The sequence below is a fragment of the Mangifera indica genome, chromosome 18, assembly GCF_011075055.1.
Source record: "Mangifera indica cultivar Alphonso chromosome 18, CATAS_Mindica_2.1, whole genome shotgun sequence".
NCBI lineage: Eukaryota > Viridiplantae > Streptophyta > Magnoliopsida > Sapindales > Anacardiaceae > Mangifera > Mangifera indica.
In genome coordinates this window covers 5,612,358-5,635,639 of record NC_058154.1, presented here as the reverse complement: position 1 = coordinate 5,635,639, position 23,282 = coordinate 5,612,358, and the positions used below count along the sequence as shown (strand labels likewise).

The 23,282-nt window shown below is 33.8% G+C and overlaps 1 protein-coding gene across 1 annotated transcript; it reads left to right on the top strand.

Moving 5' to 3' along the window:
* Window positions 1–13,487: 13,487 nt before the first annotated feature.
* LOC123202262 (ACT domain-containing protein ACR10-like) lies at window positions 13,488–22,799 on the top strand. The gene is made up of 6 exons (XM_044618086.1): window positions 13,488–13,833; window positions 14,024–14,242; window positions 20,011–20,116; window positions 20,770–21,106; window positions 21,577–21,861; window positions 22,333–22,799. Exons 1-6 carry the CDS (start codon window positions 13,680–13,682, stop codon window positions 22,468–22,470), a joined length of 1,239 nt encoding a protein of 412 aa, XP_044474021.1. The 5' UTR covers window positions 13,488–13,679; the 3' UTR covers window positions 22,471–22,799.
* The last annotated feature ends 483 nt before the right edge of the window (window positions 22,800–23,282 follow it).

Genomic DNA, 23,282 nt, shown 5'->3' with positions numbered 1-23,282 from the left:
TTTGAAGCATCTATTTTGTACTAATGGTACCAAATTAATAATGCTAAGAGTCAATTTTACGATCTAATATGTTGTTTAACACATTGCATATTGAATGCCTCATACTCAGCTTTTAAAGTAAAATTGATTCAATATTTATATGATATGTCCTTTTGAATTAACAGAGGAATCGGAAAGAGGGAGAAGGAGGAAGTGGAGAGGAGGACTGACTCGAATTTAATTAGGAAAATCCTATACCTCTAGAGTTCGCTCAATTCCTTTTTATGTGTGACCCATAGACTTTCTATTAAATCGATAGTGACTAGATTCATATCAAGCTCCCAACCTAGATATATTTAAACATAGATAAAAAATGACCTCTAAAAAGACATCATGATTACCCGATTAGTGGAGTGTCAACATATGACTTCCTAACCTGTTAGTGATACAGTTACTCATACAATTCAATCCTTTTGCCATATGATATCTTTTCAAGGCTAAGGTATAGATGAAGTGTCTCTCTTAAAGATCCTTGAGTTATATAAACTAACTTTTGTCAATAATTTAAAAAAACATTGAATCAAACATCAACTTAATCCCACTATAGCCATTAATTTAATTGGTCGTTGTCATCCATCATAAGACCCTAACAAAGATATTATCTCTCATGCTCAAAAGTGACGAATTCTCTATTGATCTATCATAACTTTTATATAAATCTCGATATGACCGATCACCACTTTTCTAGTAATTCTCTAATTGAACTACATTAGTTTAGTATTAAATTATATCGATCCTTATACAAGGAAATTTAATGACCTTAAGTCTAAAGATCATATGTACTTCTGTTCACTAAAAGGATATATTCTATAGACATTAGAGTAGTCATCCATATAAAATCTTCTTAGTGAGTCAGTCTGATGAACATGTTTGCATCATGCATCTATCTGTTGCACCAAGTTGTCAACAAATAACTTTGACACATGAGAACTGTTATCATCTTTTGATGCATGCCTTTGGTCATGGTAATATAGGAGTTATAGATGTTTTAAAAACATCCACCTAATATGTACATAGGATTGTCATGATCAAGTGCTAAACATTGATCCCTTCGTTATGGTTCAACCATTCTTATAACATTTGTATGAGCATATATTAATATGTTTTATAGACAAAAAATGTCAAAGTAAACTACAAGTATAACCTTTATTAATAAACTTGTACAATCATGAGGATTGGCTTTAGGGCACCAATCCTAACAAATATTATGTCTAAAGGCACAAGTGACAATAATGATATTATCATAGTGTTGAATAACCCAACTTGATGTGAACCCTATCTACCAATATGACACTCACAATCAATAAGTAGAATCACAACTCTAGAAAAGATTAAAATAGGTTTATTGAAAAACCTTGACCTAATTATTATGAATAATCACAAACCAAAGGTATAAGATGTCACTCCCAAGAATGAGTTGAGAAGGTGAGAGATAAGTCAAGTTTGATCACTACAAGTGTTAGCTTGATAAGATTGCAAAGTTCATAAAAGAACAAAGAGAAATTTTTTTTTTTTAATTCAATAATCAAAGGTGACTATGTAGTTTAGGTTACACAACCCTTATATAGGAAAAACAATCCTAAACTAACTAGGATACCCTGGCAAAACCCTAAAATCAAATAATTAGGCTTAAGTTAAAATAAGGATGTTTAGACTAAAACAAATATAAGTTGAAATAAATAAAACTAAGCATAATTAAACATCATTTAAGTATAATTTAAGACCCAAAAATGTAACGTCCATATGGAGATAATAAGTGTTACCTCCAATCGCATGACCCATAGCAAATTAGGCCCAAATCACATATCTCCCTTTGTGTTTTGGCCCAATTACCTTCAATCTTGATCTTCTTGGACTTGAATGATGTTTTTATGCCTTTGTGACTCCTCTAAGTTGTTCAATTGGTGTTGCACATAACACTTGGCCCAAATATATAAGTCCAATTAGTGCTTCTTTCATTCTTTTATCTTTAGCCTTTGTCATTGGTCTACCATTGATACACAAATGATCATTGGAATTGCCTTGTTGTCCTCGATGATTGCTACCTTGATTTCCATCAGTTGGCATGTATAATTTATAATATGTGGAAGGAAAGAAAGAACTAGGTTTTCTCTCAAAGGGTATGCTCAAAGGAGATAGTAGTGACTAGAGCAAGAAGAGATATAAGGGACAAAGCCTCAAAACTTAGAAAGGTCAATTACTTGATGAAGAATGCACAGTTGCTACTAATTGTCTTCTCCTTTCATGCATTTTTAAAAGGAAGGAAAAACCCACACCCTTCCAATTCTGATTAGATAGGGTTCATTTTTCTCCCATGTGTCGCATGGTATTATTGATGAGATCTTGTTTTTTTTTATTTGTTACTCTTGCTAAGGTTTGGTGTTAGTTTTGGCTAGAATTTGGATGTGTTGTTTAGTCTTTGGTTTGATGGTTGTTGGTTTGTTCGGCTTAGTCTAAGGGTTTGTCCTAAATAAGCCTTTGTTGTTGGGTTTTGTTTGGCTTAATCTGGGGGTTTGTCATGTGGTAAGGTTCCCACTTTTGTTGGTAAGATTCCTTTTTTTAGTAATAAAATTTAATGACCAAAAAAATTTAAAAAAAATCATCTAATCAAGCTTCCACTTCATATTTGACAAGTAAAAAAAACGTCACCAAAATTTTGTCATATCATATCCCATGTGTTTGATGGCAGCCACATCATTTGTCATGTTATATTTGACTACCACATTATGTTTCTTACCTTTAGCTTTTGTCTTCAATGTTTTCTATGTTATCCAACCTATCATACTCTTACTATAGTCCTTCATTATTGGAGCACACATTCTTGGTTTTCTATGCATCACATCACACCACCACAAGGAATAAAAAGAATGATGCCAACCAAACCATTCCAAACAACCACAACCACACAACAAAGCACACCACGCCATAAGGCACACCAAAGAAGGACGAACGCAAAGAGGGAGAAGCATATAGATGAATAAACAAAGGAATAGGAAAAACGGAGGAGAAGAAGAAGGTAGAGAGGGGGGAGGGGTGAAAGAGGAAAGTGGAGGAAAAATAGGGTTATCATAGAAAACAATAACCACAGGTTCCGAGCGAAGGGGTTGGATTACTAGAAAATAGAATATGTGATGTATGTCCGGCCACTTCTCCAACTCTAGCGTCCAAGTCTCTATCAAATCTCCATTTGGCTCCAGCAACCATTGAGAATGAGGGAAAAGCTCCATACAAGTCCAAAGAACCTTTGCCATCTCCAATTTGGCCCAACTTTACTTTTGGGTGCACTCTCATTACTTGCATCCAAGGCCTTAATGAGATGGAAGCTTAAATGAGTCCAAGAAGCCAACTAAAAGCCCACTTTGAAGCCCAAGTAAATGAGGTAGCCATCCATCACTTAAATTGGAGCCCAAGATGCCATGAAACCCATTTAGTTGAATTGCAACTAAAAGGGAAGCAAGTAACTTTAGTTGGTGGACATAGTTCCACCTTTTAAGGAAAAGTTGTTCTCTTTTGTTAGTTTCTTCATTAATGTGATATGGTCTTAGTTTAAATGAATGGCTAAGCTTAAATGAAGGGCAAAGCTTACATGTCTAATTAATGCCCATTTTTTGCTGCCACTTCCTCTTGTATATGAAAGTGGTTTTGTCACTTGTAAAGGCTAGACTTCTTTGATAGTAAAAATTCTCAAGCAAAGCTTTGTAGCTTTTCTTTGTTTGCTTGTTCCTTTATCCAATTCATCTTGGAGGAAGAATCGGTGGTGGAAGATCCCAAGGTTGGTGGAACTTTCCTTTATGCCTTAGTTAATTTTCTTGTTACCCTTGAAATCTAAAGTGTGGAGGTGTGAATGTGTGAATGTGAGTTGTATGCTTCGGATACTGTTCACAATGTATGTTTTTGCCATTTTCAGATTTTGCCAACAAACTTTGAGACAAGTTCTGAGTGCCTTGTTGATTAAGTTGTGATTGCTATCATATACTATTAGAAAGCTCTTTGAATGTCTTTTCCAATGATCTATAATTTGTATGATTCGGAGGTCATTTGCTTGGTTAAAATTGAAAGACAAAATTGCTGCTGTGCCATATGAACAGTAATTTCATAATTGAGTTTGTGTGTTGTTGCATTGTCTTGATGGAAATGCACCAATGTGATTGAGGAATTAGATAGGTAGAGAGAAAGGAGAGCATAATTTTAAGAGAGATAAAATTTTAATGAAATAATTGCCCTTCTAACATAACTTTGTTAGTTAATTAACAAGCACTTAAGCAATCTCCCTTTGAAAACTGATTTTATGGGTGAGTTTTATCCATTTGTAATTGTTACAATTAATATTATAACAGAATGACCCTTGTCAAGGATTAAAGCCTACAAGCATATTATAACTACCCTATCCATTCCAAAAGACTACATTGTAACAATCGTAAGAGTTTCGTATCATTAATAACTAGGGATGCAAATGAGCTGAGCTGGAACTTGATATTGGCTAGCTCAATAAGCTTATGAGCTCATGATTCGACTCGAGTAAAATATCAATATACTGCTAATAGTTTCAAATCTTGTATTTATATTACTAGAATCTTACCTCTTAACTTTTTTTATAAGAGATACTTGATAAATAACTAAATGATAAAATTTAAAAATAATATTTTAAAAATTAAAAGGTTTAAATACAATTTTTTGAGTCGAGCTCGAGTTCAAGCTAAGATATTAGACTAAACTCAATTACACCCCTATTAGGAACTCACTGACTGTTGTTACATTGTCCTATCTGATTCTAGTAAGAGTTCTATTTTTCTCCATTTAAGGCTAGACATCCATATGTTTTATCTAATTAGGATCATGGATACTGATTTACAGAGAAAGATATTGCTTGGCTTGTGCAATTTTGCTTCTAAAAAACACATGAAAGATTCCCCCTATTAAAGAATGTTTCTGCATATAAAACTTTATGTTAGAATAGAGTTATTAACTCCAAGCCAAAGTTATGTGCCCGAGGGCAGACCTGGACTTATGTGAGGGCAGGCGCAAACCCACTCTAACAAAAAGAGAAATGAAGTTAGTGTACATAGCAATTTGTTATATGTTAAAAATATGTTCAAAAGCCCATCCTCATATGGGCCATTTGTTACATTCTTATTTATTTTAAAATGGACCATTTGTTACTCATAAATTTTGAAATGGGCCGTCACTGCCAATAAGGTTGAATTGAGATGTGTTATATGACATAATGTTATATGCAAAAGGTCACCCCTACCAGCAAAATTTGTTATATGACAAAATTTTGACTTTATTTTGCAAGGTTGAACTGAAACTGTATAGAAATTGATGGGTTTTTTGGGAAATTTTGCACCTGATATAACGACAAAAGATCTTTACAAAATATTATTAGTTTATTGATTTGTTTAAAATTAATAAATTTAGAATTATAAAACCAATTTTTATAAAAACTGTATAAAAATTTAGAAGTTCATGTGATTTTAATTCCTAGTCGACAATTTTATAATTCCAATGATTCCTCTATATAAAAACTCAATTTTAAATTATTTTTAACATATTTAAAAAATAATCAAATTTTGGATAATTCAAGATTTATATGATCTTGATGAATTTTATTATTGTTTTAGTGGTTGGTGTTGTGAATGCCAAAGAAATTTACATGAATGAAAGTGTTTTTGGTATGTTTAAGAATTTTTTTTTACCGATCTAAGCAAAAAAACCCAACAACGATATGAAGAAGTGCAATTCCTTGTCCTTCTTGTCATCAAGGAAAGTCAAGGCATTTCTCTCCCTCACAAGCAACTTACTGGTATTTTTTTGTTTTCATTCTCTTACTTTAAGTTATGAATCAAAAGCTATTTTCATTTAAGAGTTTAGTGTAGAATTTAGTTCTTGATTGTATCTTTGTTACACACTCATATTTTAAGAGATGAGTTTATGTTTTTATGTCTTTTGTTTGAGATTAGGAGTGTTTTGAAGTTGAAACTATCAACTATTATAGCCAAAAAGATACATCCATTTAGGGGAAAAAAACCATTTAGTCCTTATGTACTAACTGTTGTTATTGTTTGAGTTTTTGATAGAAATTAAAGGGAAAATAATGGTGTTTTCATTAATAAGTTATCTGATTAGAGAAATTACTTATGTACTAAAATATTTGGAGCGAACCAACACTAATTGATAGTAGGTTATTAGATCAAATTTAATATCTTTTATGTTTTCTGGGTGGTGTATTCAACCATGTACTAAAATATTTAGGGTCAAATTTAATATCTTTAAGTGTGATTATTGACTTAGAAATACTTTTTGGCGACCAAATATATGAAAGACTCAAATGATATGGTCTCTTGGCTACTTGAACAGTGAAATCACTTATGTGCTAAAATATTTAGGATCAAATTTAATGCCTTTTATGTTATTATTGATGGTGTGAACAAGTGGCTGGGTGGTATCTCACGATTTTGTTTCCAAAGAAGGGGGTTTAGTGTTTCAAACTTAACCTTAGACGTATTATTTTTGTATAACATTATTCAATTACTTTGTTATTTTTTTCACTTAAATAATATTGGTTTTATTATTTTTTTTAATATGATATCTTTGCCATTAATTTGATAGCTATGATTATCCAATTATTTCAAAAAAATTAAAAAAAATCTAACAGAGATTATTGACAAAGAATCTATGGATTATGGAGATTAATCAAATCTCATTAGAAAAAGACGTTTCACAACAACGACAACAACAGCAAATAAAAGAAGCTCGACCTTTGATCGAAGTGTTGAATTTGGATGAGAATGAAGATGATCTAGAATTAAGGATACTAATTAATGAGATTTGTTATACTGATAAATAAAAAAAGAAAGTTTGAAAAACATACTTGCTTAAAGGTTTTTGCCAACCTAAATATCATAATTTTTCTTTCACGTTTTTTTGGAGATAAAAAAACATAGGTTTACGACAGAGTGGTATAAAGAAGGATTCAATTGGATGGAACATAATGTGACAAAAGATGTAATCTTTCGTTTACATTGTTATCTTTTTAAAGGTGAAATAACTGATTATGGTGACCAAATGGGTGGTGAAACATTTGTAAGTAAGAAATTTAATAATTAGAAAGATAAAACAAAAGTGAAAAAACATGTTGGTGATCATTTCAATACTCATAATCGATGTCATGCTAAGTGTGTTGATTTAATGAACCAAAAACAACACATCGACATAAATTTTGCTTATGTTGAGGAAAAAGTCAAATTGGATTATCGAGTTTGTTTGAATGCATCAATTGATTGTGCTAGATTTCTTTTACAACAAGGATTGACATTTCACATACATTACAAATAAGTTGAATTAGAAATCAAGACAATTTTATTAAAATATTAAAGTTTCTATCCAATCAAGTGATGACATAAAGAAAGTTGTGCTTGGAAATGCTTCAAAAAATCATAAAATGACATCCCCGAAGATTCAAAGAGAATTGACTAGTGTTTGTATTTATTTGACGACCAAGAAAGTTATTGAAGAAATTATGCGAGATAAACAACTGTTCTGATTACCAGTTGAAGAATGTCATGATGTGACAATGATGTATACAGTTTTAGATAACATTCAAAAAAACTCAATAATTGTTTTGATGAAGTAAATATGAGATTGCTTCAGTTTATGACATCTTTTGATTCAAATAACTTTTTTGTTGTATTTAACAAAAACAGATTACTTGAATTTGCAAGGTTTTATCCTACCGATATTCCATAACATGATATATGATTGCTTGATGATCAACTTAAAAACTATTATGAGAACGTTAGCACCAATGCCAATTTCACTCGTATCGATGGGATTGTGAACCTAGCTAAAAAATTGGTTGAGTTTAAGAAGAATATTGCCTATGATAAATTTTTTTACTTATAAAGTTAGCATTAGTTTTGTCTATGGCTACTGCAGCAATTGAAAAAGTTTTCTCTGCAATGAATTATGTGAAGAATAGTTTGCGTAATCGAATGAATGATGAGTGGATGAACAATTGCTTGGTGGTTTACATTGAAAAGAAAGTTTTTTCTACAATTAATAATAAAGATATTATTGAACACTTTTAGAATATATCGAAGTGAAAAATCGTGTTAGAACAAAGATATTTAAGTATATTATTTTAATTTATTTTCATCTTTAAATGATTGATATTCAAATATTTACATCTTTAAATTTATTATTCTAACTTGATTATTTGATTAGTACACAACGAGATATAGAGATCTTTAATCTTAAAGATTGAGTTTTGAATTTAATGACTGGATTTGGAGCTATAAAGTTTAAAGATTGACAAGTTCTGGAAATTTTAATCCATCTCTTTGTAAACCTTTATGTATTTTACTTGTGTTAAAATTGCGATTGTGCTCTAACATTTTTTGAAATATTTTCTTGTATTATGACTGATGTAAATAATTTTAATTATATTGAATTTGAATAGATCGTTAGATCTTGTGGTTTTTTTTCTCTCTTTTCATTGGGAGGTTTTCCACGTAAAAAAATGACTTAAGTTATTGCAATTTTTTTATTATTTTTATTGTTTTATGTTTGGAAGTTTTTTTCAAGTTTTTACTAATTGATTGATAAATAATTGTGGAGTCATGAAAACCCCTCTCATAATAAAAATTTTGGATCTGCCATTGCATGTGCCCACAATATTTTTATTAAACATGCATAGTGTGAAAAGGATGAATATTGTGTGCACTATATAAATATCTTAAAATTAAAGAGAACTCTCAACATTCCTAATTTTGACATTTTTTTATTATTATGTTTAGCCGTTTCACGGTTACACAATTTTGCAAACGATATGTCAACAAACTACTATTATATCAACCATTTATTACATGTTTTCACTCTTTTAAAATTTTATGAAATTGGGGATTATGTATCTTAATGTATTACATTAAGGCCAAAAAACTATTTCCCACGCAAGTATTAGCGTAATCTCAAAAACATATTCATATAATTGTGGCAGTTTAAAAATTTAAATATTCATCCATACACTAACTTTTGTTAAAATTTTCTATTAGAGGTAAGAGTAAATTCTAAAAATTTATATTATTTTCCCTCATATTTTAAAAAACTAATAATTTTCCCTTAAGATTAAATTTTAAAAAGTTACAATTTCCCCCATAGGGTTTGAAAATCATTTCTAGCCAACTAATTTGCACAAATTGATGGTGGCCAGAATGACAACAGGACCATGTCTAGACAATGACTCATTGTCTGTCATCTAGACAAATCATTGTTTAGATCTGGATAACGTTTCTCAACTATGAAGCATCATCCAGATTTGGATAACGCTTCTTGATGATGATATGTCATCCTTTGTTGTCTGGACGATGGACGATGTTTTGTCATCTAAATGTCATCATGCTATTGTTTTGACCACCATCCATTTATCAAATTATTTGGTCGTAAATGATTTTAAAACCTTAAGGGGGGAAATTGTAATTTTTTGAAACTTAATCCTAGGGAAAAATGGTTAGTTTTTCAAACTATAGGGGAAAATGTATAGATTTTTAGGGTTTTACAGTCTAGCAATAGAATGATGATTTTACTTTTACCTCTAATAGAAAATTTTAACGGAAGTTAATATATGAATAGATGTTTGAATTTTTGAATTATCACCGATGTGTTTTTAAGATCATGCTAAAATTTGGGTGAGAAATAGTCTTTTGGCCTTACATTAATGTATTAAAAGATCTATTCACGACTCGAGACTGGACACATTTTTTAATAGCGAGATGATTACGAGATTATAGTATTTCTTTTTGCCATTTCATCACAACATAAGTTTGTTCCAAGGTGTCTGTATACAGGGATATTAATTAAAATAGATACTAATTTTTTCGTGTAAACTTTTTTAGGTAAATTTATAGCAATTTTACTTTTTAAAGCAAATTTAAATTTGTTTTCAATAAAACCCCTGTCAACTAATTACGTCATCCTCTCAATTAATTACATCAGATTCAATATAATTTTTTTTAACAACCTTTTAGCATACTATGTTTAGTAAGTTATGATTCGAAGGATAAAAACTTGTTAAAAAATTGATCAATTTTTGTTCTAATACATATCGAAAAGAAAAGATGAACATAAGTGTGAAGAATGGTATGAGTGCGAACAGGTATATGCAGGTGCATTCGAGTGCATGTAGGTACGTGAAGGTCTGTGAAGGTGCATGGGGGTGTATGCGGGTGCATGTGGGTGCGTATGAGAGTACATGTAGATGTGAAGAAGTGCATATGAATATATATTATATTATTATTTATATATATATTATATTTTTTTAATATTTTATATATACATAACAGAAGTGCACGCACCTCTTTACGCACCCATTATATTTTATATATAATATTATATTTACATCATATAATATGATATATTATATAATATATAATATATATAATATATATAATATATTTTTTATTTATAAATAAAATGAGTGCATGTGGGTGTGCGCACTCACCCACTGATTAGAAACATTAAACTAAAAGCCTATACAAAATTAGCACCTAACAAAAAAAAAAAAAAACCATATGCGGATAATGAAAAGCCATAAAACTAAATTACTTGGGATGCTTGTGCCCGTAAAAAATCACGGAGCCAACCATTAATAATAATGGAATTATGGTATATGCAAAGATTATGGAAAAAAACTATACAAAATTTTATGTAATTAGTTGAAAGAGTAACGTAATTAATTGAAAAAGATATTATTGAAAACAAAATTAAATTTATTCAAAACAATAAAATCATTATAAATTTATCTAAAAAATTTATGTGGAAAATTTGAAACCTATTTTAATTAATATCCCATGAGATAAAAAAATTGAACATGGACCGACAATTTTGATTTAAGGGGGTATTTGGTTTGAGTAATATTTTATTATCAAAATAGAAATATTATCTTAAATATAGATTACTTAGAAGATTATTAGGTATAAATAATTACTATGTTTGATAAAATTTGGTAGGTATAAATAATTATTATGTTTGGTTAAAGGTAATAAAAGATTACTAGTAAATTATTTTATTTAAATACCCTTAAATATAATTATTTTTAAATATTTTTTAGGCCAAATGACTATTTCCCACCCAAGGTTCGATGTTTTCTCAAATATCCACCATTTAACTATGGAAACACCAAACACCCACCTATGAGCAGTTAAAATTAATGATGATAAAGGTAAAATCGTTATTTTTTTATAATATTAAAAAATAAACTAAAATATAATCTATGTTTGCCCTCCTAAACTTTGAAAACTAAAATTTTTCCCCAGTCTAAATTTTAAAAAATGGTAGTTTCACTTTAGGGTTTCGTTTTGAAATCTTTAGCGACATCTCCGGCTCCATTGCCGACGACCTCTCCCTCCCGAAGTATCCTCTCCTTCTGACGATCTCTTTCCTCCCATTTGGATGCCCGATCGACGTCGGAGAAACCTTGGGAGACGAAGAACTTCGTCTAAAACTTCGTCGGGAAAGACGAAGACGAAGTTGTCATGTTCGTCTGGGAAGACGAAGACGAAGCTGTCGTGTTCGTCTGGGAAGACGAAGCTGTCGTGTTCGTCTGGGAAGACGAAGCTGTCGTGTTCGTCTGGGAAGACGGTCGTCTTCCTAGAAGATGACCTCTGGGAAGACGATTGTCTACCCAGACGAAGATGATAGCTTCGTCTTCGTCTGAGAAGACGAAGAACTTCGTCTTCCCCGACGAAGTTCTTCATCTCCCAAGGCTTCTCCGACGTCGATCATAAGTCCAAATGGGAGGAAAGAGATCACCGGAAGGAGAGGATGCTTTGGGAGAGAGAGGTCGTCGGCAATGGAGCTGGAGATGTCGTCGGAGATTTCAAAACGAAACCCTAGGGTAAAACTGTCATTTTTTAAAACTTAGGTTAGGGAAAAATTTTAGTTTTTAAAGTTTAGGGGGCAAAAAGAGATAAAATTTTCAGGCGTTAGGGTTTTGTTAAATTTAACCGGTCATGGGTGGGTGTTTGGTGTTTCCATAGTTAAAGGGTGGATATTTGAGAAAACATCAAACCTTGGGTAGGAAATAGTCCTTTGGCCTATTTTATATATTATTTGTCATATTAATTAAAAATAAATTTATTTTTATCTTAAAAAAATTAATAAATAATAATATAATTGTAATAAAATCAAGATTATTTTGATAATCTTTAAATACCTAAAGTGAAAGTAGTAATCAAATTATCACCTATATTATCTGTCACGTCAGCATTGGTAATAGAAGATTACTATAATATTTTATTACTGATAAATCAAACAAGAGAATAATAGGTGGATTATTAAGATAATTTTTAAATACAGAAACCAAACACCCCCTCAAAATGTCCAAAGATGATGGACTCAAATAACATTTTAACCCCTCATTTATCGTGAGAGAAACATTTCCCCTTTGGTTTAAAAAACACCCATATTATTAAATTTAAGCATTGAGGCGTAATAATAGTGAAAACAAGTTCCCTTTGTAATTAAGTTTTAATTTAATAACTAAAATCTTAGATAATTTTGAGAATTTCAAAATCAAGGGGGAGTTTATTTCACAATAAATTAGGGCTTAAAAGTTATACGGCCTTGTTTATTTTCTCTTAACTTCCAAGAAAACAATTTTGTGACAAAGCTGGTTATCTCACTTAAACCTAAATTCAAATTTCTCTGATACATTTTTGACATGTCGTCCATGAGATTTTAATTGGCCAAAGTATTTATTTCCACTCAAAGTATGTTACTTTCTCAAGTTTTTATTTTTTAATTAAAAAAATTTCAAATACCCACTCATAAGAGATTAAATCTGTTAGATTCAATGATAAAATTATCTTTTCATCTGTAATATTAAAAGTAAATTAAAATTTAATCTTTTTTTCTCCCTAAAAACCTTAAAAACTAAAAATTTTCCTCCTTAAGGTTGTTTTAAAAAATGACATTTCCCTTTTAGGGTTTAATTTTTAATCCGTGACATCAAATCTGACGCCATCACCAACAACGAAGATTTTTTGATGTATCACTATGCTCTAACGGTCTTTTTCCTCTCTTTTGAAACGTCAATTGATAAAGATCTTGTTTGGAAAGATGAAAAATTTTGTCTTTTTAGCTTCATTCGAGTTGATTAAGTGTCCAATTGAGAAGAGAGAGATCATTATAGGGAGATAAAACTTTGAGAGGGAAAGGTCTTTGACAATAGCACCGGAGTTTAAAAACTAAACTCTAAAGGAAGAAATGTCATCTTTTAAAGTTTAGTCTAGAGGAAAAATAGTTAGTTTAAATGTTTGGGGGGTGGAGAATAAATAAAATTTTAAGGGTTAGGTTCTATCAATTTTAATACTTTATTAAAAGATGAATAAGATTTTCAAAATAAAAACTTAGAATATAATTTAGGTGGGACATTGTCCTTTGGCCATTTTAATTTTCAACATTTGAATAAAAAATTGGTAAGGAAACAAACGCCGACAAGAAGCAGTGAAGCAGAGGCAAAGAAGTAGCACAATACTGGCTCTGAAAGTCTTTATTATCCTTCAAAAACAGTGTTTCTTTGTCCGCCAACAACATAGCAGACCAAACTAAGGAAGAAAGACAGACTTACATATCAGGCTCCAGAGATGGGTATTCTGTCCGACGACTTAGTGATCATCAGCCAGTCCGATAAAGAAGAAGACCAAACTGTTATAACTATTAACTGCCCTGACAAAAGAGGTCTCGGTTGTGACTTGTGCCGCATCATTCTCTTCTTTGGTCTTAGCATTGTTAGAGGCGGTAAGTAAAGGAAATTGGTAAATAGGATTTTCACTACAGGGGAGAGGTTAAAGTTTCTATTTTGAATTTTCTTGTGGGTTTTTTTTTTTTTTCCTGTTTTCTCACCAACTGAATAGGCGAAGGTAAAGGTTCGAAATTGACTTAATTTTGATTTTTTTGATACGTGCTTTTTTGAATTTGTGCGGTGAAGATGTGTCTACGGATGGAAAATGGTGCTACATAGTGTTTTGGGTGATTGGGAATTCAACAACTAGATGGAGTTTATTAAAGAAGAGACTATTGGGTGTATGCCCTTCTTGTTATTCAGCTTCTGGGATTTTATATTATGGCGCAGAATTACAGTCACCGAAGCCTCCTGATGTGTTTCTCTTGAAGCTCTGTTGTCTTGATCGAAAAGGGCTTTTGCATGGTATTCTTATGTTCTTTCAATCAATTTCTTGTTTTGATTAATTTTATGTTTCTGTATCTTGCTATACTTATTTGTGTTGGTTTATCTATTTTTATGTGGGTTTTGTGATGCGGGTGCTTACGAATTAACCAAGAATTAATCAAGAATGATGAATGAAACCAGAAGTTACAGAAGAGATAGGACTCAAGAAATTAGAACATGAGAAGAAATAACATTTCCCTTAACAGAATAACTGCCATTCCCTCCATGTTTTACATTTATAATTCTCTCCCTTAACAAAACGACGACGTTTCAAATTATTTACTTAACTACAAAACGACAATGTCCATGCTTCTTCAATACCTACAAAATGATGTCCCAACGTGCGTTCCACTTCAATTCAAATAAACTTGCGCTAGCTTCATATCTTCAATAGTTTGTATCAAATATCCCCCCTCCCCCCTTGATTTCCTTGTCCTCAAGGGAAAACAAAGGAAATTGGTTACGAATGGTATCAACAAACTCTCACGTAGTAGTTGTTGGTGTCTCATTCTGCCATTGGAGCAAAAATACACTGAGGCCATTGTTGTAGGGTAAATTGTGGAGGTGAGGTTGGAGAAGCAACAACTTGAGCATAAGCAGGTCGTAAAAGGGAAACATGGAAAACGCCATGAACCAATGCATCACTTGGTAGCTGGAGCTGATATGCTACCTAGCCCACTTTGTCTAAGATAGTGAATGGACCAAAGTACTTTGGTTGTAACTTTTGGTTGCTTGAGTGCACAATTACTTGTCTATAAGGTTGTAGCTTCACATAGACTTGATCACCACTTTGAAATTGCCTTTTTGAACGCCTACGATTTGCCATCATCTTCATTTTATGCTGTGCATTCAAAAAGTGTTGCTGGAGAACTTGTTTGGTATCTTCTTGGGAGAGCAATAAGGCATCCACTATAGGTACTTTAGAATCTTTAGGGAAGTAGGGAGTATTGATGGGTGATGAATGGTCATAAAGGGCTTCAAAAGGTTTCATCTAGATGCTAGAATGATAATTGGTATCATACCAATATTCGGCTAAGGGTAACTAATGTAGCCAAGTGTTTGGAAGCTCCCCTGCCATGCAACACAGATATCCTTCAAGGCAGCGGTTGACAACTTCAGTTTGGCCATCCGTCTGAGGATGGTAGATTGTGGAAAACTTAAATTTCACCCTTTGCAATCCAAACAATTCATGCCAAAATTTACTCAAAAGAACAGTCTTTCTATCATTGACTATGCTTGCAAGATTCCTATGCAATTTGTAAACTTGATCTAGGAAAAGTTAAGCAACTTGATGAATTGAGAAAGGGTGTGCCAAGGCCATGAAATGGTTATGCTTCATCAGTCGATCCACCACCACTAGAATTACTGACCTCCCTCTTGATTTAGGCAAACCTTCTATAAAGTCCATGGTAATCTCATGGATACTCCAATAGGCAAGGGCAAAGGTTGTAAGAGCCTTGGTGTGGACATATTTTAAAGTTTGTACTTTTGGCAAATGGGATAGCCCCTTATGTAGTTCCTCACAGCCTTCCATATGCCTTTCCAATAAGCTATCGAGGATAGCTTCATAGTGATTGTGACACCAAAATGTCCCCTTTAAGGTGAATCATGAAATAAGGACAGTAGCTGGTGTTGCAAGGCTGGGTCTGAAGCAAGCACTAACTTCCCCTTCCTTCTGAACTGTCTATTAAGCCATTAATACTTGGGAAAAGCATTTGCATTTTGTTACTTAGCAGTAATTATTTGTTGCAAGTGGGGATCTTGTTGCCATGCTACTTCAATCTTGGACAACAGCTCCTAAGGTATGATGACAACAGTCACCTAATGCAACTCTTCACTACACACTTGAGAGAAGGAGTAAGTTGCAACATTTTGTTTGCCCTTCCTATAAGAGATCTCATAATCATACTGCATAAGCTTGGCCAACCAAGCTTGTTGCATGGGTCTAGTCATCTTCTGCTCCAACAAATACTTCAAGCTGTGGTGATCATTTTTTATCAAATAGAATTGCAAGCAATTCCCTCTCATAGATTGAAAGTAATTGGTTCTTTGGAGAAATGTCTTGCTTATGTAAGCAATGGGATGACCCTGTTGCATAAGAATAGCTCTTATACCCCTATTGGAAGCATTAGTTTCAACTTGGAATGGTTGTGTCATATCAAGCAATGTAGGAATTGGGGTTGTGCACAACTGATGCTTCAAGGTATCAAAAGAGTCCTAAGCAGCAACAAACCATACAAAGCCATCTTTCTTCAGTAAATTAGTTAGAGGTTGTGCCAATAACCTGTTGTAGTAACCTGATTATCCAAGAAACCCTTTTAACTTCTTTTGTGTTTTGGGCACTGGCCATTCTTTAACTGCATGGATCTTCTGTGGATCAGTTGTTACTCCTCTAGTGATGATGTAGCCTAGATACTCCACTTTCAAAGCTCCAAAAGTGCACTTAGTTCTCTTTGCATACAATTGATCTACTTAGAGCAGTTTAAGTACTTCTACCAAATGCTTCAAGTGGGTGGGCTTGTCCTTGTTGTAAATCAATATATCATCAAAGAAGACAATGACAAATTTTCTCAAGTGAAGTCTAAAGATGGTATTTATGATGTTTTGGAAGGTTAAGGGAGCATTGGTTAAGCCAAAAGGCATAACCATGAGCTCATAGTGTCCCTCATGGGTTTTAAAGGTTGTTTTGTCTATAGAACCAACCTCCGTTTTGATTTGCCGGTAGCCTGAATGCAAATCAATTTTGGAGAAGATTGTTGCCCCCCTAAGCTCCTTGTTGTAAATCAATATATCATCAAAGAAGACAATGACAAATTTTCTCAAGTGAAGTCTAAAGATGGTATTTATGATGTTTTGGAAGGTTAAGGGAGCATTGGTTAAGCCAAAAGGCATAACCATGAGCTCATAGTGTCCCTCATGGGTTTTAAAGGTTGTTTTGTCTATAGAACCAACCTCCATTTTGATTTGCCGGTAGCCTGAATGCAAATCAATTTTGGAGAAGATTGTTGCCCCCCTAAGCTCATCCAAAAGTTCCTCTATCAAGGGTATTGGGTACCTATCTTTAATTGTCACTTGATTCAAGACCCTATAATCTATACAAATTCTCCAAGTGCCTTCTTTTTTCTTCACTAATGCCATTGAACTTGAGTATGGGCTGCAATTACTCCTTATCACTCTGACCTCCAACGTCTTCTTGATCATTTTCTCAATGATGTCCTTCTGTAGGCTGCCATATCCGTGGGGCATCAAATTGATTGGTTGTGCTCCCTCCTTCAACACGATTCTATGTTCTTGCTCTGGAGGGTGGTAGCTCTTTTGGTTCATCAAAAACCTTACTTTACTGTAGCAACAATGTTGTCAGTTTTGGCCATTCTTCTTGAGTTGCTGGACCAGAAACTTGTACCTCATATGGATGCTTCCTTATCTCTCTTGGTTGAGACTATAATGGCTAAATTGATGCTAACTGATGTTGTTTCTGAAGGAACTTACACAAGTGGTTCTCCTCAATCATTGCAATGTCTTTATTTCATTCCTTTTGCAAAAAAATATGAATGACCATCTTTTACAAACCTCATTGTTAGCAGCTCGAAATTCGAAGTAATATCACCAAGTTTTACTAGCCATTAAGCTCCCAAGATCAAATCATAATTCTCAAGTGGCAGTGTATAAGTGTCCACTGAAAGGAGTTGCCCTTGCACCCTAAATTAAGTCCTTTGCACCATCCCTTACACTGAAGTTCTTGGCCATTGGCCACTGTCACTTGGACTCCCTTAACTTGCTGTATCTAACACCCTAGCTTGCGAGCAGTTTGCTCCTTAAGAAATTATGTGTACTGCTTGAGTCCACTAATATGTACAACCTTCTCTTACCATACATTCCACTTAGCCTCATAGTCCTTGCTTTAGGTGACCCTTGCAATGCCTGCAATGACAACTACATCAATCCATGCCCTTCTAATAGTTCTCCTTCCTTTGGCTCTTCAATCACCTTGACTCCTTTACTTCCTTCTGTTTCCACATACAGCTGGATCACATATGCCTGTTTCTTCCTACATCTATGGTCCGGTGTATATCTTTTATCACATTAGAAGAAAAGCCCTTTGGCTTTTTTCTTATCAAAGATACTAGTGGCTATCTTTGTAGGGTAAGGTTGTGGTAGCCTAGGCCCATTTGGGGTTGGCAATAACCTTGAAGATGTAGCTTGCTTAGGCATTGGATTATTGGTCATTGCATTAGGCACTATAGGTCTTGGGTTCATTGGCATTTGAGGAGTTCTTATTAGAGGTTTAGGTTGGTTGCTAAGTGTCTCTACTATGATTTCTTGAAGCTTAGCAAGAGAGTAAGCCTTAGTTAGAGTCTTGGGCCTAAACATCCTCACAGACATTTGTAGAGTATCAATTAAGCTAGACAAGAAGAAGCTATGGCCCTAGTCTTCCCTAATGCCAGCCCTTGGATACAATTCTTCAAAAGTATCTATGTATTGTTGGAGAGTACCTACTTGGTTTAGGTTGTGCAAGTCTGCCAAGGGGTCATTGTAGCTATAGCTTCCAAATCTTGCCCTCATTGCTTCCATATATTCATCCCAAGTCACTACCACACCATTCCTAGACTTCATGAAACTTTGGTGCTATTGAATTGCTCTTCCCTCTTGGTGCAAGGTTGCTATCTTGATTTGGTCAGCAGTTGACATTCCATCCACCTCAAAGAAACACTCCACCTTTACAATCTAATTTTCAAAATCATCTCCAAAGAATCGTGGGAAATTTAAACGTGTTTGCCTTTCCCATTGTTGTCCCTGTTCTTGGACGTTTCTTGGACACCCTTCATACTTCCAATTGGTTGCCTGGTTAATAACCTTTGCATGTTGAATACTTAGGTCATTGACGATGTCCTTCATCAATTGTTGCGTCTTGTCTTGTGTTTCTTACAGTTGGCCTTGTTGTTGAATTTTTGCTTTTGTGACTACTTGGGCTATCATCTCAGCAATCTCCCTATTAAGCTCTTGGTTGCCCGCCTTTGCCATGGTCAAACGAAGCTCTGATACCATTGGTGCGGGTGCTTAGGAATTAGCTAAAAATTAATCAAGAATGACGAATGAAATAGAAGAGATAGAACACAAGAAATTAGAACATGAGAAGAAACAACATTTCCAGTAACAGAATAATTGCCATTACCTCCAAGTTTTACATTTATAATTCTCTCCCTTAACAAAACGATGTCATGCAACTTAGACTCTAAACAATGGCGTTTTACATTATTTACTTAATTACAAAATGACAACATCCACACTTCTTCAATATCTACAAAACGATGCCCCAACGTGCATTCTACTTCAATTCAAATAGACCCGTTCCTCCTTCTTCTCTTCTCATTCACGCCAGTTTCATATCTTCAACAGTTTGTATCATTTTGGTTGCTGATTATAGGTGTGTTTTTATTGTATATTTGATTTATATATTCTGATTGTTTTGTGACGATAGAATAAAAAAATATTGGAATCTTTCACTGGCCACTTAAACCCTTCACTTTTACTTGGATCCCAAGATATTGAAGTATCCTTTTCTTCTTTGATGTGATTAAAATGAATAAGTTATCATTTTCCTCCCCTTTTTGCCAATTTGGACATGAAAATTTCTGATTTTCTGCCTTTGGTGTGGTGATTTAGCGGGGAATTTGGATGCTAGGACATTTTGAGAACTATGCCGATCATTGAGTTTTGGAGGAGTCATTTTTATTTTTTATGGGCAGATGTGACAAAGGTTCTTTGTGAACTTGAGCTCACCATTAAGAAGGTGAAGGTATCTACCACGCCAGATGGGAGAGTGATGGACCTCTTCTTCGTCACAGACACCAGGTTTTGCTCACCATTAATTGATGCTTTTGAATGACATGAACTATGTGACGTCATAACTTACATGGACTAGTTTGGTATATGTCTTACTCAATTAAATGCTATTTTCAAATATGAAATGTTCTATGTTGACAGACCGCAATCCGATTGATTAAAGTTTAGCAGCACTTACTTGATGCTAATGAATATTCTCCCTGGTCAAATGGTTTGTTTGGAAAAAGAGTTAATCACATAGTGCAAGCAATCTTTAAAAATACAAGGCCAATTAAATAATTAGAATCTTGCCAATGTAGAATTTTGAAGTTTTTTGTTTATTGAGCTTAAAGAAAGTACCTTAGCATTTGAAGTACTGCAGTAGATACCCTCATTTTCCTTTTGCTTTTTCTTGTTTCTTTTTTTATTTTTTGTAAAAGAGGGCTGGACAAGGGGGCTTCAGTACTGAATTTATATAGAATTTTAGAGTTGGAGTTTCATAAGCTTTGTATATCCCTTTTGGCTGCAGAACAACAGAATTTGTTAAATGGAAATTAAACTAGATGTGAAGGATGTTGGGATGTCCGCATTTAGAATCCATGGTCTTTTCTTTTGTAAAAGAGTTCTTGTTGATAATATTTTGTCATATACTAATATTATTTTCTCAATAATGTCTTTATCAGGGAACTTCTGCATACACAAAAGAGGCAGGAGGATACACATGAGCACTTAAAAGCTGTAATGGAGGACGCCATGATAAGCTGTGATATAGAGATGGTAGGCACTGAAATTACTGCCTGCTCTCAGGCATCTTCGTTTCTTCCATCTGTAATCTCTGAAGAAATGTTCCACTTGGAAATGCCCAATGAACTCCCAAGTGGATACCTCACTTCCAACGGCGTTTCTGTCACAATGGACAACATGCTTAGTCCTGGTCATACTCTTGTCCAAATTAATTGTCAAGATCACAAAGGTCTTCTTTATGACATAATGAGAACTTTAAAGGATTACAATATTCAGGTAGATGAAATGTTACTATGATTTTCTGAATATGTAGTGATCTTTTTGAAATCATTGTGCAGTTATTATGTAATTTATTGTTTCATGTGTGGATGTCTTCATTAGAGTTCATATGGGTGTCATCCTTTCTGGAAACATCTATAATACTGTTTACATTTACATTTTCAGTATTTTGAAGTCCTTATTTTCCAATGGCTTTTAATTTGTTTGTAAAACCATAAACCTACTGGCGGTAAGAATGAATGACCTCTTATTGGTTATCCTTCTAAATAACCTGCTGAGTGTAGGAATTGTTCTTTCTATGTTTAAATATTGGGAGTCCAAATTGTGATGTCTTCACAATCTGTTGCCGTGCTTCTTTCTAGAGAAGGTAGAAGCATGTTTTACTTAAGCAAACACTGAAGAAGAAATAGATTGACAGAAGTTATCTGATTCCATGATATTCACCCAAAATCTTATCATTTATACAGATTTCCTATGGACGCTTCTCCACAAGACAAAGAGGAAATTGTGAGATTGATTTGTTCATCGTTCAATCTGATGGGAAAAAGATAGTAGACCCTAGCAAGCAGAATGCATTATCATCTCGTCTGCGGATGGAACTACTTCAGCCTCTCAGAGTAGCAGTGGTCAGCAGGGGTCCTGATACTGAGCTTTTGGTTGCAAACCCTGTAGAGTTATCGGGCAAGGGCCGGCCTCTTGTTTTTCATGATATTACCCTTGCCCTCAAGATGCTTGATACTTGCATCTTTTTGGTATGTAATTTATGCTTACCCTATCAACTCAAGAACTTCTTGCATATGTTCGGTTTCCATTGATCCTAGTTGCTTTTTATCATTTAAAACAAGATTGCAATTGCTGGAATTCTAGATTTGACAATGGCTTACAGGTGAATCATGCTATAAATTGCACATTTTATAGGACGGTTTTGCAAAGCTATAAGTAACCCATTTGCTGTTAGGTGCTAATTCACTGTGTCCTGACTTTTCAGTTGACTGGTATGATCTATTAATGTAAATCATCAATTGTGTTTTATTTGCCCTCTCTATGACCTTAACTGTAATGATTTGATGCTTGCTTCATGAAGTGACTTCTGCCTTGTCAAACAACCTCTTCTAAATATTCAAAGTATTGTGCGATTGAATAGGGAATCATTATCATTTGTTCAGTAAATATTTCCAAACATTTTCCTAAATGGTAAATAACGTTTTTATGCTTTTTTCCAGGCTGAGATTGGGAGGCACATAATTGGAGATTGGGAATATGAAGTTTATAGAGTCCTTCTTGATGAAGGGGATGGATTGCCTGTCCCAAGAAGCAAGATTGAGAAAGGAGTATGGAAGATGTTGATGGGCTGGGAGTGATCATGATCACTCATCGCTTCCTTTCAGCTATGCCTTCTGTGCAGTATCCTTCTTCTACCATGAAATGCCACTTGGATGTAAAGACTAATACTTTCCTCAGAAATTTGCCATGAACTTTTTCATATAAATTGATGTGATGACAAGATAAATATTAACTGACATGCCAGTTACCACATCAGTTTGTAACTAAGAGAAGTACCTCTTTGTTGTAAATTAGAAGTTATACTGTTAAAAGGGCTGAGGTTTCTCATCTTGTATCCATCTGTGAGACTAACTTTGTATTATATGAATGAAAAGTTGGGGGCAAGGAGATGTAGAAATTAAGAGTATAGCGCCTGTGGCAGTTTACACCTGAAAGATAGAGTAAAGAGGTAAATATGGAATCTTTTCCTTTTAGGTTCTGATAAATATGTTAGCGTTGTGGGGCATCTGGGTTAATATCATCCAACTCAACAGTACCTGCTTCTCTCATCAGTATCCCTTGTTCATAAATTTAGTACATGGTACATGTTATGCAGAAAGAGTTTAGTTGTACTTGAACAGACATAAGAAACTTTTTAAATTTGTTGATTTCAGTCGTAGAGATCAGAAACTTAATCAAGGGAGCTCATCATCTGTAACATGAAGAATTATGGCTATGATAAGTAAGCCAAACGTCGCGAAGATCCACTGCTTGAGCCTCTCAGAGTGACCCTGCAAAAGACCCCACTTTCAATTTTCTTCAAAATGACAGCTCTATAACCAACTCAGAGCAGGACAAGAGTTATGCGACATCATGAGATTTCGAACTAGGCACGGCAGTGGCCCATGTT